Source organism: Xiphophorus couchianus, chromosome 15 (assembly GCF_001444195.1).
Source record: "Xiphophorus couchianus chromosome 15, X_couchianus-1.0, whole genome shotgun sequence".
Lineage (NCBI taxonomy): Eukaryota > Metazoa > Chordata > Actinopteri > Cyprinodontiformes > Poeciliidae > Xiphophorus > Xiphophorus couchianus.
The window spans coordinates 1,547,969-1,566,744 of NC_040242.1; the positions used below are offsets into that span (position 1 = coordinate 1,547,969).

Below are 18,776 nucleotides of genomic sequence, written 5' to 3' on the forward strand. Positions count from 1 at the left end.
AGATGAGCATTAACAATTAAACCTTGTTACGGTTTAATAGGTTCATAAATTAGCTTTTATGTGCGGTTAGCAAACCAACTTTTTACCCGTCAATAGACAGTAGTGGTAATTTGGTCATATATATCAACGTCTTTGCTACTTTGCTAACCACCGAAAGTTCCAGATTTTCCTGTCACGTGATCCCTAATTGCGCACGCAACTGACCGTTAAGTGCGAGTGACGTCAGAGCACCGGCGGTTAGTCTGAGTTGCGGTGATCATGGCGGAGGATGTGACCGTTTCAGAGGAGACTTTAACCGGTGCCTTGAGTCTGTTGGTCAGTTTGGGTCAAATATTACTCCAGAATGCCCAGCAGGAAGCAGCAGGTAGGAAAAACTTTAAAAATAGCTTTATATTCAATGTTATAATGTCGTGTAAATAACTAATTACCACTAATTATGTTGCATTTATTTTCATTTAATTTAGTTTAACCTAGTGACGCTTGAATATATTAATTTATATATTTTACCACTTTAACAAAGTTGGTGTAAACTCACTTTTATATTGAATAAATATGGATATTTTAACTTTATTTTCTGACTCAATTCTTGAGGAATTCCTCAAGAATTCCTGACATCAAATCCTTGGATTAAAATACCGGACTGGCTTGTCTAATCTAATCCCTGTCATGCCTGTTTCCAACATAAAGGCATTGCACAAATCCACCTGACCTTTACAAAGCGTCTTTGTTTTTCTACTTCTTCAGCATCTCTGCAGACTTTTGTTCCTCATAAGATCACTACTTTATTTGGTTTGATCACAGCCGGGGAACATTTCTACAGAAGGTAAAAAAACAAACACGTCATTTAGTTTTTGTATATTAAAGTGTTTTTACATTTTTGAAATGGATTTTGAAGAAAGTCTGTTTTTGAGCAGAATTGGAGTAAAGACAAAAGGTGAAGCAGAGGCTGTTTGGCTTAAATTATACCAGTAAGTCTGACGAAATGTGATTAAAGTGTTCAGCTCAACAAATCCTATAATGAATCATATTTATCTGTTCATACTTTCAAAATAAGCTGAAAGTGGCCGATTTAGTTTTCGAATTGATATTTTGACATGAAAATATAAGCACTTACATTAAATAATTTATTTTTCCCAGCCATCCAGCAGTCAGAGAGCAAGTAGAAGAGCTTCTGAAACTGGAGGTCTGTATATATTTTACAAATTTTTCCTTTGTGTATTAAATCTGTAAAATTATTTTTATTATTTGGTTTTTGTTTTGAAACTGAATATATTGGTTTTCAAATATGGGTAGAGTATCCAAAATGGTACTAAACGTCAATATACTTTTACTCAAGTAAAAATAAAAAGTAGCCATTCAAGAAATTACTCAAGCAATCTTCCAGACAATCATTTAATATTTAAAAATTCCATAATCCGATGGACAAAAATATTAACTTCTTTGGAAATTTTTGTTATTTTAAGGATTAAAACGAAAACAGTTCATATAAAAACTAGAAATGCCAAATAATAAAATGTGGCAAAAGTTCTAAATAAATTTCTTTCAATAAAAAACTTAGGAAACTTGAGCAAAAACTGCAGGTGTGTCTGTGTCTGGTGAAAGTTTGGTTAAAACAAGGTTATTCATTCTTTGAGTAGAAAATCCAGAAGTTTTACTCAAGCAAAAGTAGCGATACTTCATAATAAAGTTACTCAGGTAAATGTAACTAGTTACTATTCAGCTTATCTTGCTTTTACATTTGACATTTTTGCTTTTAAGTTTCTGTTTTCTCTTCAAGCAACATATAAATTCTGGCACTTGTCATCGTTTTGCACAAATATGAAAGCCCAATTTAAACAAAACAAGCATAATGTACTTAACTTTTTACTTTTCTGGTTAATTTTGCAGAATGAGTGGGACTCCTTCCTGCAGAGCGTGGACAAAGATTTGCAGATGACTGATGAGCAGCTATCAGGAGCAAAGCCAGCAGACAGCTTAAGTCCCGACTCTGTATTCACTGATGCACGATCAAAAGAGCAAGTTTTTATACATTAGTCATTCCACGTCACTCCCATTGGTTTACCTCAGTGTATAAAGTAATATTTTTGGTTATTTTCTTTAAAGGAGTGTGACTCTGGGTCAGTTCTTGGGTCAGAAGCTGCTGCTGGTTCTCATTGGAAATTTTGGATGGCTGCCATGACGGGACCATGTGGCCGAGCTGGAGACCAATCAGGTCAGTTCACCTTCTGTGGTTTGTTTCAAAATCCCCCCAAATGGGCAAAAAGTCTGAAAAATGATGAAAAATCATCTTCAAGTGAATCCAAAGAGAATTGTGAAGCAGTTTCATGATTTTGTTTTGCTCTGCAGACCCTCCTGGAGGCCCAGTCAGTGCGGGTCATGGTGGTTTCCTTCGGCAGTGTGGAGGGAGCTCAGCTGTGGCTGGAACAGACAGGATGTACCTTCGAAATGCTGCTGGATTCACAAAAAAAGGTCAGTATTAAACTAAAGCACTTAATTGTAAAAGTCACAGGAGTTAAAACAATCTAAAGTGATAAATTAACTGAAAACGTTTGTCATCAAATATAGAAATGGCTTTGATTCAGAAAAAAACAGTCGGTTTGGGAGTTGACTAAAGGTTTTAGCAGCTGTTTAATGGCGTCATTAAAGCTCAATGAGCCCAGTGTCCAGGCCATTCAGTCACCAGTTGCCATGGAGACAGTCATGCTGACTTCATAAACCCTTCCTGGTCCAGGTCTACCGGAGTTTTGGGCTTGGCTCCTCCTTCTCCAAGGTGTTGAAGTTCGGCTGCCTGATGCAGTTGTCAGAGTTCAGCGCTGCAGACAGAGACTTCCCTGATTTCCCACATCGCCTGCTGGAAGACATTTATCAGGTATAAAGCATCATTTTATGGAGCTCATGCAGGACACGGGTTTTTGGTGCCTTTGGTTAAATATTTTTAAGATGTTGACTTTTTTTTCTGAAAAGTTTTATTCCACAAAAGTGACTGGATTAAATCCTGGTATTCCATGAAATGCTTTGTGAACATGAACTGCTTTCAGCTAGAAACACCATTCAAGCTTTTAGCAATTAACAGAACTAATTGACTCACATATTCAACAAACTACCATCTTTTTCTAACGGTACATTCCATTTTACAATGGGACTCTATTGATGACATTTAAGGTGAGCTATTATGCTTCCTTGAACAGGTCAGAAAAGGTCTATGGTCTACACAAAACATGTTCATTACATTTTAGCCTCTTGTGACCTTAAATTCAAATAAGCTGCTGCTGGCCATGCCCCCCAACTTAGCGTTTATTCTCACACGTGAAAATAGCTGCAAACAGATGTACAATTACATAACCTTACATCTTTGAAAAGCACAAGTGGAACCTCCTGCACAACCAACAAAAATGTAGCAAGTGAGGAATCCTTTAATCTCCGTGGCAACCATCCAGCTGTACAAATCATCTTGATGGACTTAGCCCCGCCTTCGAGACATAACTCCTCCTCAGAGCTGCAGTTTCCAAGCTTCCAAACTTCTGCCTCACAGAGCAACCCTCCCCTGTGGTTCTCCACTAGGGTCCTTCAGACTAGCACAATCAGCAAAAACACCTGGTGGAACTGTGCATCTGCTGAGCTTGATATAGTAGCTATGTTGTTAAAGTGTTAATAGAGGAGAGATGTGATGACTTCCTGACTGCGGAGTTTCAGAAAGGGCAGAAGTTTCTTAAAGAGAGACAGGCTCCATTTCAAGGCGTTAAATTAGAAAGTCAAATTTCCTATAAGTCATATTTGATACATATAGCATTTTTATAACAACTGAAGGGGACATAATCACTTGATTGTGCAATAAAATGACACTGTGTGCTTGGAAAACACATAATTCTTTCTTTTTAACAATCGTGAGGTTATTGAGACACCAAAAAAGATTAACTTATTAACAGCTGGATGCTCTTTTAGTGCTTGGGCTACTTTTAGAAGCAGTTGAGACCCAAATAGAATTATAAAAATATGCAAAACATGAATTTTATGTAATAGGTCTCCTTTAGACTACCATTGTGATTAAATTCACTAACTCCAGCTTTGTTTTCTAACTTAACTAAACTCTTTCTTTCCTAAAAAATGCCTGACTTCGTGCTCTACCTCCACTGGCTTGCAGCATTCAGTCCTCTGACGTAGCGACATTGGAAAATCACTTGGGTTGTGCTGTGATTTTACAGCAATAACGTTTTTTTTTTATTTGTGCTGGGTTCGATTTTCCTTTCAATCGGTTGTGGGATTTACGTCACAGCCAAGCTAAATCACGCTCCAGTTGTAACTCCAAGAAACCAGTGGCATTTGCTTTTCTGTTGTGGTGCCAGCTATTGGTAACACAAGGGGAACACAATGTATTTTTCCCCAGTGAACAAGTTGGTTGTAATATATGAAGCTCTATTTGTGCCGCTGCTGCTTTAACAAGATAGAAACAATCAATGTGGTAACTAATAGTTTATAGCAACAGTTTTAACTGGATTTTAAATGTGAAGCAGGCCTATTGGATCCTGAGGCAGTTTATTCAACTTCCAAATTCAAATTTCTAACGTCTTGGTTTACTGGGAATGTAGAAAAAGAAAATATTTTCCACTAAATCAATTCTTCCGTCAATCAGGGAATCAACTCTTTGAGTTCTAAAATTAAACTTAACTGTTCTTCTTTTTTTGTTTTAAATTGATTTATGAATCTATCGCACTTTTCAGCTCGTTGTTCTTGTTTTTAAGCTTCTAGGTTTAGTTTGTCCACTACTTCCTCTCACGTTTCTCTGTTTTTATTAATCAGCTGGACATATGCTTTTAATCCAGTAAGTTAACCTCGAGTTTCAGCAATGGCCTCTAACTAACAGCATTCACACAGCACTTTCATCAAGAAATAAAATGTTCCTATTATCTCTCATTTCATTTCAACTTTGCTTACACTTTATGGGGAGCTTAAATATCTTTATATTATCTTTATATTATTTTTTTTTAAAAATGATGTCACTTTAAACCATACAGTTTCTGTTATATTGCTCTATGGCTGCAAAAAACATGTTTGAAACTGAGAATCGTAAGCATATTTCCTTGCTATTATTGGCTTATTAGTGGACATCTAACTTTAAATTATGCTAAATAGTTTCTTATCTTGCCATAGTCATTATCTTCTGTATTAACAAGGGGGTTTAACTACCCTGTGCTATTTAAAAATAATAATAATTTCAGTGAAACTAACTGAGCAGCGGTCCAGATCAAGTCTTTTCCAACTTTCCATCTCTGTTTTATTTATTTTACTTATATTTTTAGCTGGGCGGGGATTTTTTACTGGACGAAACGGGAAAGGTGCTTCTCTCTCATCCGTCTAAAAACCCTCTGGACAGACCGAGTTTGAAAGACGTCCTGCAAGCCGCTGAGGATGACTACACCAGCAGCTATGAAGATAAAAATGAACAAAAGCCATAAAAAAACATTGATACCACAGAAGAAGACCGGCTCTTTGACGCACATGGATGACGTCTTGTCTTACACTCGTTACGAAGAGATGCGACTGATGGAGAACTGTGCAGAAAAGACAAAACTGATCTTCTTTTGTCATGTCAATGTTGTGATTTAAAACGAAAAGTCATATTTATTTGTTATTTAACAAAAAATATACAGTTGAAACCAGATATTTGCTTACACCATATAAAAAGCATCATTCTGTTCTGCACATCAACCTCGGAACCAAAGTAAAACTCTCTGTGGACCCAGTCTTAACATAAACTGAAAGGCCACTCTGGAGGAAGAAGCCAAAACACCAGAAACAACAATAAAAAGAAAGATTATAGCTTCAATATTTGGAAGCATGGCTGATGCGGACCAAATGCCCGCTCCCATTGCTAAAACTACAGGCAGACCACAATGTTAGAACAACGCAGAAAATCGACATCATCGTTAACAATTTCTCCTTCTGTTTGCTGATTGGCCAGATTGAAAATCTACCGGAGGGAATCCAAGTGAATGGGAGAAAGTCCAGACTGCTGTAAGTGAGATTGCACAGGAGGGAAACATCCAGGCGTATGCAAGACATCAGTAATTTTAAAATGTTTACTGAAAAAACAACAATGCATTCTGGGTACAGAATAAACATAATTAGCTTCAACGCTTTAGGTTTGGAGAACGTGAGAAAAGGAAACAGAACTGCTGCGTCTCCCACTTCAAAATAAGAGCATGAACATCAATGTTTATATACTTCAGGAATCAAGCAGATAACCAGAACTTGAGTTTATTCAACTTACTGCCAAGAAAATTAGTACTTTGAAATTTATCCAGAAAAATACATTTAGGGGAAACAAAGTGCGCTAAACGTTTTCAGAGCGCTAAACACAAACACTGTTGGCGGATTAGAGAAAATTAAGTGTGCAAACCGAACTGTGTTGCACCAGTTCTGCCAGGAAAAATGGGCCAGAACTCCACAAAACTATTACTAGGAGTTTATGGAAGGAAAACATTTGACCCAAACTATAAATTTAGAATGTAAGTCTGATAAATGCAAACAGGAGAAGAAAAAATTCATGTCATTATTCTGGCATTTAGTTAATAAAAATGATTTTGGTGCATTACATGGTGTTTTGCCTTTAGATGCAGTGTATGTAAACATCTTTCAACTGTATGCTCAGTACTTAATTATACATTCATACACATTCATAATCTTAGAGGCATAATAACAGCAGCAGATATTAGGAGTAGGTTTGTAAAGGTGATTGACTTTATTGTTGAACAATCAAGCATCACAAAGCTACGACTTCCTGCTTAATTAAACTAATTATGTTTCTTATGGAAGGAACAACAAAAATATTTAGGTAGTGTAGATACATTTTCATTCAGCATGTCTCCAATACCCAACTTATCTCCAAAAACAAATGTACTGTTGGTATTTATGATGAATACTTCCACTGAAATCTGATCTACTGTTTCTAAGCTTGTACCAAGGAAAATAAAAACCCAAGCTGTCATTTTACTTTCTTGTTTTGCAGACAAAATAAGTCATGTTTTTGAGAAAGTCATATTTGCAGACTGTGCAGAAGTCAAGGTTAATCTCCTCCGGACAAAAGAATGTGGGTTAATCAGCAGTTTAGCAGGACTCAGCACCAGCCCTTATTAAAAACATTTCTGCTATTTCTTAACTCCTCCTAAGGCCCAAGCACACACTGATGGAGATCGTTAAAGGGTTTGGTATGTGCTGATTCCCAAGAAAGTTCCTCCATCTTTCAGTTTTTACCCTTGTTTGGAAATCCTGATCCAATATTTAGAGTTCCCTGAATGTAATTAGCAGTTTTAACTGGCTTACAGTCATATTTATGCAGCTGCATGAACAACAATGATTAAAGCACAAACACACAGAGCAAAGTGTTTCACTCCATCGTCGACACATACAGTACATTTCAGTCGATACCATTAAGTATTTAGATGCTTACTTGCTTATTTAATGCTGAAATAATTGTACACTTTGTGTATTTGGTTCCAATACGTTGCACTATGACCACTCTTCTTTGCTCGGTTTGTACAGTTTATTTCAGTTAGATGGTTTTGTTGCACAACCCTGGCCTTTCACACATACTTCACAATTTTTCACTTGGGTTGAGCTTGATGCTTTGTGTAAGTCAGGGTTCTGCACTTTTAGCTGCGTCTCTGCTCCAAAACACCTGAATCAAATGATTAAGAGTTAATGCAAAATGTACTGACATGTCAGTGAGTTTCAGTCTTTTGGTTCCGGTGTGTTGGAGCAGGAATGCCTCCATTAGTTTCAGGACAGGGGCAGTTGAGGACTGGAGTTGTGGACTCATGTTGATGGGTAAAATATTTGTTTTAATATTTCTGTGGGAAGCTATCCCTGTTGGAACACCTTATTTCCTAGTTTGCAGCATCTGACCGAATCTGTTTGAGAAACCCTGATTTCTCCAGATTTTTACCCTACTGTGGACCGCAAACAATCAAAACAGAAAAAACTCAACACCTCCAAGCTTTGGCTTAAACAAATGTCTTTTGTCAACTTGACATCAAATTATAGCAGCAGAACATATTTTTGAATCGGGAAGAGAGTTTAAAATACTTCTGTTTTTTTACAAATCAGGAAATGGCTTCACACCAAAATACATTAAAGATCATTAAAAATCTGTTGCTGAAGCACTATTCTGTTTTTAGCCTCCTGCAATCTGGAACAAACTTCCAGAAAACTACAAAACTGCCAGAACACTGAGTTTGTTTAAATCATGGCTAAAAACTCACCTAGTTTAGTTTCCTTTGATTGCTAGTAATTGGAATATTGATCAACATATTTGATGTAGATGATATTTGATAAATTGTAATGTGCTATGCTTTTATGAAATGTGCTAAACAAATTAACTTGACTTGGATAAAGCAGGTTAATGTGAAATTCTCAACCATGTCAGAAACTGGATTTCTTCCAGGAAACCAACTAATTGAAATTAATTGTACCAATTTGGCCATGTGTAGCTGGTAAAGACCCACAAGTATTATGTCAGAAGCTTGCTGATGTCTACCAAAAGAATGTGTCTGATTCTTGCTTTAAGAATCTCCCTTTGCTTGTTGCAAGAAAATCAGTCAAATGGATTACCATAAATCCAAAATTACTATGAAATTCATGCCTAAGATGAATGTACATAAACTTCTCTCCAGAACTCTGCGTTGGTACTAGACCGTGTTGTATGCCACAATAACTTATGTGATAATGATTAAATAAAATGTTTTTTTTTTATTTCTAAAGAGCTACACATTCAGGTTTCAATTACTGGCATTATTGGGAAAAAACAAACAGTTTTTTAAGAGTTCATTTCAAAGTGCCACCCTGTCGTCAAACTCGCAGACATAGTTCATGATCCGGTCGCAGTAGTGGTCCCACCAGTCCCCATCGTCCGACGACATGGCCACACAGTTTTCTCGTTTTCCTCCGTCCGGCTGACTGGACAGGAAGTGCTTACGCCACTGGAAGTATGAGACCCGTGTGCTGTCATCGAAGAGGTACAGCCCCTCGGAGCGCAGGTCGTTGACGCCCAGCCAGACGGGCCAGTTCCCCGGGCTGAAGAAGCCCTTGATGTACGCCGCCAGGGCCTCCTGCTCCTTGCGGTCGCGCGGCATTGCCAAGCGTCCGCCACGTTCCAGGCACTTCCTGGATGCTCCCGCGTAGTCGGCTAAGTTGTTGTACACCAGGTAACATTTGTAGCCCAGTCTTTGTCCTTTGTGGCAGCCTAGCATGCAGAAAATAAACTGAGAACCAGCGTTATAACAGATTTGGGTTTTTCATTATAGTTTAGTTTTATTTCACTGTAACTTTTTGTCAAATTCAATTAGTTTTTAGAATGTATTTGCTAGTGTTTATTAGTTAAATATTTAGTTTTGGATTAGTTTTTATTAGTTATAGTAGTAGTTTTAATTTTTTCATATTTTGGGTAATTTTTAGGTGCAAAATTCAAAAAGACCAAAGAATCTTGGTTATTCATCAGCTGTTTATCATTTTTCCTTGTTTCCCTCTCTCTCATTTTTTATTTATTTATTTTTACAAAAAACTGGATGATAAAAGTCTTCAGTCTGGTGTTTTGGTCTCAAGTAGCCTTTTTTCTGAAGGACAATTTTGTTTACAGAGACTTCATAATTCATTTATGAATGAATTATACCAATTGGTCCTCAGACCGGTACCGGTCCGCGGCCCGGAGGTTGGGGACCACTAATATAAATCACTCTGTTTTTAGTGAAGAAGCCTGTTTCAAATGTTTTCAAGAATAGTATTTGTGTTTGTGGCGCTTTGAATGCTGCACCATGCAGTCATAGCCTTACATATAAAAACAAGTAATAAATCTTTTATTATAGTTTTTATCGTTATAACAGTACCAACAAATGTCGTGATAAAAGTCCAAATCGTTCACCCCTAAATCAGTGTATTTATTCTTTTACTGAATTATTTGCTTATCTTGAAGATTGTTGTTCAGAAACAAAATCTCACCAAGTATTTTTGGTCTAGTTTCCAGTGCAAATATCTTGGATCACTTGAAATAAGACAAAACTAATTTACAAGTAATTTTCAACAAGATATAGGAGCTTCTCTTAAGTCAGTAATTTCTTAATATTGATGAAAAACTCCCAGATTATTTCACTTATAACATGGAAAAAATAAAATGTCTTGTTATAAGTAAATTATCTGCTAGTGGAGCAAGTACTTTTTCATCAAATTTAAGAAATAATTTAAAAAAGAAAACAAGCCCCTATTTGTGGCTGAAAAGTTACTTTTATGTAATTTTTTCTTACTTAAAGCATACTAGTATATTTGAAATGGAAACTAGACCAAAGTTATTTTGTGATTTTTGTAATTAAGCCATTTGTCTTGAGAATTCAGGGACTTTTGAACTTTTAATGATTCACCTCAGAGACAAAAGACTTCCCAAACAAACAACGTCAGCGTTTCTGTAGAAATGGTCTTCATGCAAAGAAATTTGGTTCCTTGGATGCAAAACATTAAATAATATGGGATGACTCACTAGGTAAATAGAAACCTTGGGTGAATTCGGTGGCATAACATACAGCTGTGTCATCATCCATCCAACAAAAGCTAAGCCAAAATGCAAGCACCGTTTATGGAAACAAAAACAAAGTCCACCCTGACACCCTGCTTTTAAAAATAAGGGAAATAATTGATCATCTGGAAACGTTGGAAGGTTTTCATTGGGTTTTAACTCGATGAGGATGAGGACTTCTGTCTATTTTCAGGCAGACCCAGGACCAAAATTGTAGATATCCATATTCAAGTACCTCCACCACCATGTGGATGGTGCAAATCAAATAAGGGTTTTAGACTAATGTTTGGTACCATTTCTTCCACATTTTTGATTTAAATACACCTACTTGCTTATTGTGTGCATTCCTACAAAAGAAAACAAACAAATTGCACCCCGTCGCTGTTTTTCTTTTGTTTCGGTTATCGCAAATATCTCAGTGATCCTCTGATAACCGTGTTGTTTGACACTTCAGCATTCTCCATGCGCTCATCTATCTACATCAGACGAAATTATAAAAGCCCCTGAGGGGAAACGTGCCAGAACATGCTGCAGAGTTAGGTTCACTTTATTTTATTTTTGGCAATCTTCCCTCCAGAGCTGTGTTTCTTTTCATGCCTGTAGCAGCTCCTGTTATTTGCATAGCAACCAAACATAGCAAAGCTATAATTTTCCAAGGTACAAAGTATAACATAACCGCAGGCTTCCTTTTGATATTTTCCTAATGCGACAATTTCTTTTTAGAGTTTCTGGTGTTGGCAGAGTTCTGCCTTTCTGATGCAAACATCACAGTTATTTGCATGTTACCTCATGAGTTTTATTTTCCATGACAGCAAAAAAAGACAAACTGATCCAGAGCTAGAACCTAGAAACTGAACAGAATGTGGGTAAAACCTTTCCAGTTATAGATAAAAACATGACTAAATATTAAAATATAACATGATTGGTATGATTAAAGCTATTGTTTCTCCATATAAATACTGATAAATTTAAATTCATATTTGCAAACCCTCAAAAATGGTTAGGAATGCTGCTTTAACAATTTTTTCCCACATTTATCTTAAAATCTTAAATGACTATAATATGTAAGTTGCCCTTAAAAACATTTGTATTTTTTCTTGCAGGACTTTTGTGTCAAGCAAAAGTTTAAATGAGCACAAACGTCTTTGCATTTTGTGACATGAGGAGTTGAGGCTACCGCTAACTAGCCGCAAATATACCATTGGTAGCTAGCCAGCTAGCTTTTTTGCATCTACGTCTCACTTCTGTTGCCGACCGATATGGATACTATAAACTTAAAGCACAAAGCCAAGAGCTATGAAACAAACCCCAGAAATTTAAGTTTTTTCTTTGCTTGATTGTAATACAGCTGGATCCCATAATAGTCTCCTACTTTTATAGTTTTTTTCTGTCTTAAATTTCATTTAAAGTGGCATTAAAAAGTCTTAAATTTGAATACTGCAGAATATTGCAATCAAACTCAAGGTCTGTTCTGAGGCTTGAAAAAGGCTTGAAAAGTCTGTTATACCTTCCAGTCTCCCAATCTCCTTGCGATTGTCCTTGCTGTGTCGGTAGACCTCCTGGATGTTGTCCTCCAAATCTCCAACTTTAGCTGTTTAAAGGAGGAAAAAACAGATAAATAAAACATTCTGGAGTGTTTCTGGAATAACTTCTACCACTATTTTGAACCTCACCATCCAGCTTGGAGAGTCGGTCGATTAGCTGGCTGACTTTAACATCCAGAGTGTAATGACCAACGTTCAGCTTGTGGATGGCCTGGTCTATGCCGGTTAGCCTAGATACTGAGAAAACAGAAAAGAACTGGAAAAATGACCCAAACGAATGTGGAAATTTTGATTCTTCTGAGAAAATAAGACTGTTGCTGCTGGATGGTTGGTTAACCTGACTAAACCAACCCACAGATTCCACCATGTGATTCGTTTTTGATAGACCAACACAGATTGGTGCACGATTGTAAAATGGAGTAAAAAAAATGGTACTGAAATCTGAAAAGTGTGGAAGCCAGAGTCGAAGCATCTGGTGGTACATTTCCAGCAGCTTCCTGCATCTGAAGGGATTTTTGTCTAAATAGCTGAAGCTTAATCACATCAGACACAGACTGTCAACTGGATTCAGTTCCGGACTTTGACTGGACCATTTCAAGACAGGATTCTTCTTCGATCTAAACTTTTTCATTGTAGTTTTGGATGTTTGTTCAGGTCTATTTACCTAAATCAATTTCACCTTCAGCTTTTACCAGATTCCCTGTTGCTGCCGTAGATTGGCATCCCCACATCATGATGCTGCCATCACTGTGTTTCACAGTGGTAACACTGCAGACGTCTGATACTGGTTACACTGGATTTTATTTCAGACTGCACTTCATATTTTTATTCAGTTTATTTGAGTTGGTCTGTCACAAAAAAAAAAACAAATAAAATACACCAAATTTGTTTTTGTAGTACAACAAAACAGTCCCAGGAGTGATAACGTTTTTATACTACATGCACCATTCTCAGCCGATTTTATAATGAAAGAAGTATTTTAAGGGTGGAGGACGTTACTTACAGACGTAGTTGTACGAGTTTTCGAAGTCTGACGCTTGGCTGGTCGGCTCTGGTTCTGGAAACATATCAGGAACGTCGCCTCTGGTCCTCTTCACCTCCACCACAGATTCCTGACAAACAGACAGATCTCCATGTTACCACAACAGACTGTTTGGTACTAAATCTTTGTCTTATTTTCTGATTTGGAAACAAATCCAGGTTTGTTCATGTAGACTTAACCTATTTTTTAAAGAACACAAAAGAGAAATATTCAAAATATTCTAGATTTTCCAACAATTTAAGAACTGAATGGACCCATTTTATTTAATATTTTAGTACTTGACATCTAATTAGATGTGTAGTTGAATTTAAAAGCTTATACAGTACCACTCCTAATTTCTTTCTTTGTAAAATCCTCTAAAGTGTTTGAGTTCCTTAAAAATGTTGCTGTTTCATTCATTTTCAGTATGGTTACTGCACCTGACCATTACAGGCTACTGTGCAGCAAAAATTAGGACAGGTTTTGGTCCAATCAGCACAATATGTTATAAATTTATAGTTTCTAATATTATGCCTGTAATATATTTCAGTGAAACAAATTTAATGCAGCATAAAAAAGTTTTAGAAAGTGAATAAGTGGGAAGAAATCATAATTATCTTTTTAAATAAAACCTCGTTAAGATGGAAATACTGATTTTTTTTCTGCAAATCTGAATCAGAAAGACATGAACACTAGTCATTTGGTTATTTATCACAAGTCATATCAGTCATTGCAACATTCACCAAAATCATTACATGTCCTATGATTTTCTTGATAATATGAACTCCTAGCATTGTTTCGCATCCAACTAACTTGGATACAAAAAGGAGAAACTTACTAGTTTTACTCATAACAATCAGTGTAAAGTAGTTTTACCTAAAGTATTCAGAGGAGAAAATATGGCTTAGTGACTCCAATTAATGAGTAATTCCAACATGACGTCACGGTTATTTATTTGACCTTAATTAAAGTGATGATTACAAATATTTCGGTCAAAATCCATGAAAATGGGGTGTAAAGGGAAAAAATAAATCAAGTAATTTTAGTTATATAATAAATCAGTGTGATTTGTAGAGTTACTAAATGGTAAATTCAATCTACCCAATCAAAAGTATAAAGAAAAACTCTGGAGAAGTACTGGCTAAAACCAGCTGGAAGATTAAAAGAAGCTTTGGCTGCTTAAAAGTAAACTTTAAAGTGAAAAGAAAGAAGACTCATGACTTTTCCCCTTAATATTTCCCAGTGAATTATTGGCTGATTGAGCAAGAGTCTCAAACACTCACCACTGCCAATGTCTGCTTCCCTAGACATGTCATCTGTAATTATTTGGGAATCACCGAGACTCATGACTCCATCTCCTGCAGCTTATGAGGCGCAAATCATTTTCAGTTTTTGTAATGTACAGGGAGTGTGGATTGCAGTTTTTAAATAAAAACAGAGCAGAATGAAGGCTATAGTTTAAAAAATAAAAGTACATGAAAACTTTCTGACCTCTGTTGGTGCAGCGTCAATCATCTCTGTTGGAAGAGCCAGAAAACATAAACACAGGAATGTGTACGATGTGGCAGCTGGTCCCATTTTACTCCTTTCAGTAACTCTTCTCTTCCTTCAGCAGCTAAACCTCTCTGAGCCGCTCTGCAAACTCTCCCTCCTCTTTCCCTCATGGAACAGCAGCTGGAATCTCTTTCCCATTAGACATGTGAATGGGAGGGCGCACACACACACACCCACACGCACACACACACACACCCAGGTATCAGGGAGAAAAATCAAAACATTCCTGCTGCCTGGCTGCTGTCCTTTCTCTCCGTCTTCTCCAGCTCAGGTCTGATTTCCACCAAACAACAGGAAGTGTCTTTGTTTTTGCTTTCCCCTCCCATTTCCACGCTTTGTGAGAGCAGTGTGGATTCCCATGGATCTCTGTCCTGTGGAAACCACTTCTACCCCTAATATAACCTCTCCACTGTTGGGGAAATACACAAGCAACACCCAAGTGTGAGCTATAATAATTGAAATTGTGTTAACAATGATTTCTAGTTTGCTTGCATCATTGGTGCCTATGGCAACGACTGCAAAACAAGCTCGTATTTTACTTTATTGGTGTTTTTACTCGATTGACAAATCAGTTCCTGTTACATTTACACACCAGACGAATGCAACTTAAAATTAGATTTATTATTTTTTTTACCCTATCTGACCCACACTCGACTTTTTCACAGCAGTCCAGTTCCAATTATAATTATATTTGGCTACAATCACAATGCAGGTCTTAATGCTCAATTCACTTTTTTTATTTTACTTTATTTTTTGCGTGGTTGTTTTTTCCTAATACATTCAAATTGTATGTGATCTAACATGTAAACTACAAAGAACCTAAAATTATCTTACTTTTTTTGTCTCCTGTCTTTTCAACCTTTAACCTTTTTATTGTTAAAACAGAGTGATTCCTCTCCACTGTCCCCTCATGCTTACTCAGCTGACTGTCAGAAATCTCCATGTCACCCAGAGATTTACCTATAAACAGAAAGTTTCTTGGCATGAAAACGTAAAACTTCCCGGACAGCAGCAGTGCGAATGATAAACTTCAGACCTGATGATGTAAATCATCTGACATAATCAGTGGAAAGAACTGTGCGGTCCGTGAATAAATGATTTAATTTGAATGGAAATTTAAAGCTTGAAATGAGATTACATGTTTGCTAGCTGTGTTATTTCTGGCTCACATCCTCACTGCACTGGATCTGATCCATCTAAGCAAACAGGTCTACTGGCAGGAACGCTTTTGTTAATTAGACTATATATCAGATCAGTGTGAAAAGCTATTTCATTATAATTAGTGGGAGCAGAAATATGGGCTGTAAATTAGTTAAAGAAATAATGACAAAAGTAGTTATGTAAGAGGCCGTGTGTCCGTTTGTGTGTGCGTATGTGTTTGAGGTTGTAGCGGAAAGCGTGCCAGTTAAAACGCCTCAAGAATCCAGCAGGGTTTCCAGAGAAGCGAGCGAGGCAGCGCCCGGGCATCGCGCCAGCGGCGGCTGGGACTTTCAGGGTCAGATGTGTTTGAGTCTGCAGGACGTCTGCTTCAGCACAGCTGTTCCAGCAACATGAGAAATACCAGAAACATTTCCAGACCCCAACTCTGCCTTCAGAAAATTAAATGTGTCCACTTAAAAAGTCTAGCAAAGCTAACATGGAAGTGTTTTAAATATTAACCCTTAAATAATTATATATGCTACAGTTTCAGTTTAGGGATAAGCATCTGCTTTCAATTGGTCTATTTTTGTCGTGCGGTGTTAAATTCAGTATTATTGGATGCTTGATGGTTCATGTAATTAAGAATTATGTAAAAGGGTCAGTTCAGGACAGAAGAAACTGAGCCTAAAATATTTTTATGACCCAAGTAACTGTTTCCATTACACTGACGGAAGTATGAAATGAAGTGTGGAGCAGAAATAAATTTCCTGTGACTCCATAGCATTAGCTGCTAAACGGTACAGGGAGAAAAATTAATTCTTCATATGCATTCTAGGGGATAAATCAAAAACAATACATATTGTGATAGACATGTCATCAATATTCATTCCAATATACATTCCTCTGCCTACATTCTGCGAGTAGGCAGAGGAAAAACTTTAGCAGCTAAACGTCTCACGGCTAGCTAAGCTAGGTTGGTGGCATCAACTAACTCACTCATTCTTTGGTTACCTAGAAACAACCTGTTGAGTAACTTGCGCAGCAGCAGTTTCAGGTTTCGCTACCGTTAATCGTAGCTGCTTAAGAATAAAACAACCACGGAAAGGTCACGCCAACAGATCCGCAGTATTTTACATATGTAAAACAAAAAACTAATCACTAACTGACTGATATAAAACCCTTGTATCATTGTAAGTTTTTCAGCCCTAATGTGTTCATTAAATCAAGTAACAGCTTTACCTAGTTCAGAGGTGTCCAAGATTTTTCTCACATTGGCCAAAATTGTTGAGTCAAAAGTATTCGCAGTACAAGCAGCTGGGGCGTCCAAGACTCTTTCACTGGATTTTGTTTCCAGAACATCTAGAAACAGGGTTTATTTCAACATCTTAAATGCTTCAGTGAAGATTTAAGGCAAAAACAGTAACTTTTCTTACTCTGAGGATTACTGACACGCACACCGTTCTGCTTTTTAAAAATTATAGACTCAGGTTATACTTTTAAACAGAGACATCCCTGTTTAATAACTGGCAATCATTTTCATTCAGTCAAATATTCTACAGTTTTTTTCTACCTAAATATTTTCTGAACACAAAGCAGCCATTCATGCTCTGGAAGAGCCGGGTGGAGGCAGAACTGGACAGAGGTGCCTCAGTTCGGTGTAAGGAATAACATAAATGCACAGTTTGTTAAACTGATAGATAATAAATGCAGTTGTTAGACAGTTATTGTCTCTGGATTAAAGTCTAAATTATGACCGTTCGGTTGATCAGTTGTACTGTAAATCATTTCGACTGAAAACAGTGTGAAAGGCATTTTTTGGGCTCTGCTTCCAGGAAGCCCATTTCAACCATTTGCATGTATAATCTCATTCTTTTAGTCATTATTCAAGTTTCATGAGAATCGATGAAAGCTGAAATTTAAACAGGTTTTTAAATTAAGAGAAACGGATTGCTGCAAAGTCTATTTTTAGTCAGTGGCTCAATTGTTTGACCACATCTGGTCAACTCTTTGCCAATCTCAACCGTATTACAAACCAAATTGACTGGAATTACTTCAATCTATATAAATTAACTTATCTAATTATATATTTCAATTGAATTACATATTAATTGGACCTATTTGTTTAAAATGAACCTTCAGAGTAAATATGTTGTGAATTGTTAGCTATAGATTAGAAGAAGCTTTGCAGTCTGGATTCTACATTGCGAGTTAGAACTAGCATAGCTTCTAACGCTAAGCTAGTTAGCATTAGAAAAGATCACTAGCTTAACTGAGTTCAAAACACCCTCATTTCTAAACAAGGTCACAAGTCTTGTTTATTATTTGCAAAGTAATATCCCAGAAGACTTAGGACGGGTTAAAAACAAGTCCCTTTACCTGCATCCCTGCTAAAATCACAGGAACCAAACGTCTGAATTTCCTCATCAACATTCATTCACCTCTGCTGAGGAGGAGCCATTCATTTAAATCAGGCGTTGGAGAAAAAACACATCTAAAAGTTGCAGGCTAGTAGATCTGGAGGACTGGATTCGGGCACAACTGGTTTAGGAAAAGCTCTTAAGTTTTATGCTAAGCTAGGCTAAACTAAGGGTTAAGCATCTGGGAGCTGGATTATTTTCAGTGTGCTAGCCCTAAAAGGACCTTAAATTATTGATTTTATTGTTTTTAATGATGCTCTCTCCATTCCCCAAGCATAAAATATGCAGGAAACGCAACAGCAGTGCTCCCGATTCTATAAATACCCGGCAGAGCAACTGCTTTGCTCCAGATTGAGGTTGTTTTTAAACTGAACACAAACTTTTCTTTGCCTCATATTCATCGACCTTCCTTATTTCCTACACATTTAAGATTTTAAATTGTAGCTGAATCCATGAATGTTAAACAGCTGGAAAATTAATCAAGATGTTTTGTCAGAAGAGTGTTGGGTAAAGTCTAACAGTTTTCCTCATAATTTAATCAA

The 18,776-nt window shown here is 36.9% G+C and overlaps 2 protein-coding genes across 2 annotated transcripts; one reads left to right on the forward strand and one right to left on the reverse strand.

Moving 5' to 3' along the window:
• The first annotated feature begins 40 nt into the window (after nt 1-40).
• LOC114159124 (uncharacterized) lies at nt 41-6,985 on the forward strand. Its single transcript, XM_075410513.1, has 9 exons — nt 41-364; nt 745-823; nt 915-968; nt 1,138-1,183; nt 1,888-2,015; nt 2,104-2,212; nt 2,347-2,469; nt 2,732-2,869; nt 5,298-6,985. Exons 1-9 carry the CDS (start codon nt 259-261, stop codon nt 5,451-5,453), a joined length of 939 nt encoding a protein of 312 aa, XP_075266628.1. The 5' UTR covers nt 41-258; the 3' UTR covers nt 5,454-6,985.
• On the reverse strand, nt 6,717-15,109 carry clec11a (C-type lectin domain containing 11A). Its single transcript, XM_028041239.1, is given in 6 exon segments — nt 6,717-9,238; nt 12,066-12,149; nt 12,232-12,339; nt 13,106-13,214; nt 14,615-14,719; nt 14,722-15,109. Coding segments are annotated over 6 exon segments (885 nt in total). The 5' UTR covers nt 14,788-15,109; the 3' UTR covers nt 6,717-8,825.
• Nucleotides 15,110-18,776: the final 3,667 nt, after the last annotated feature.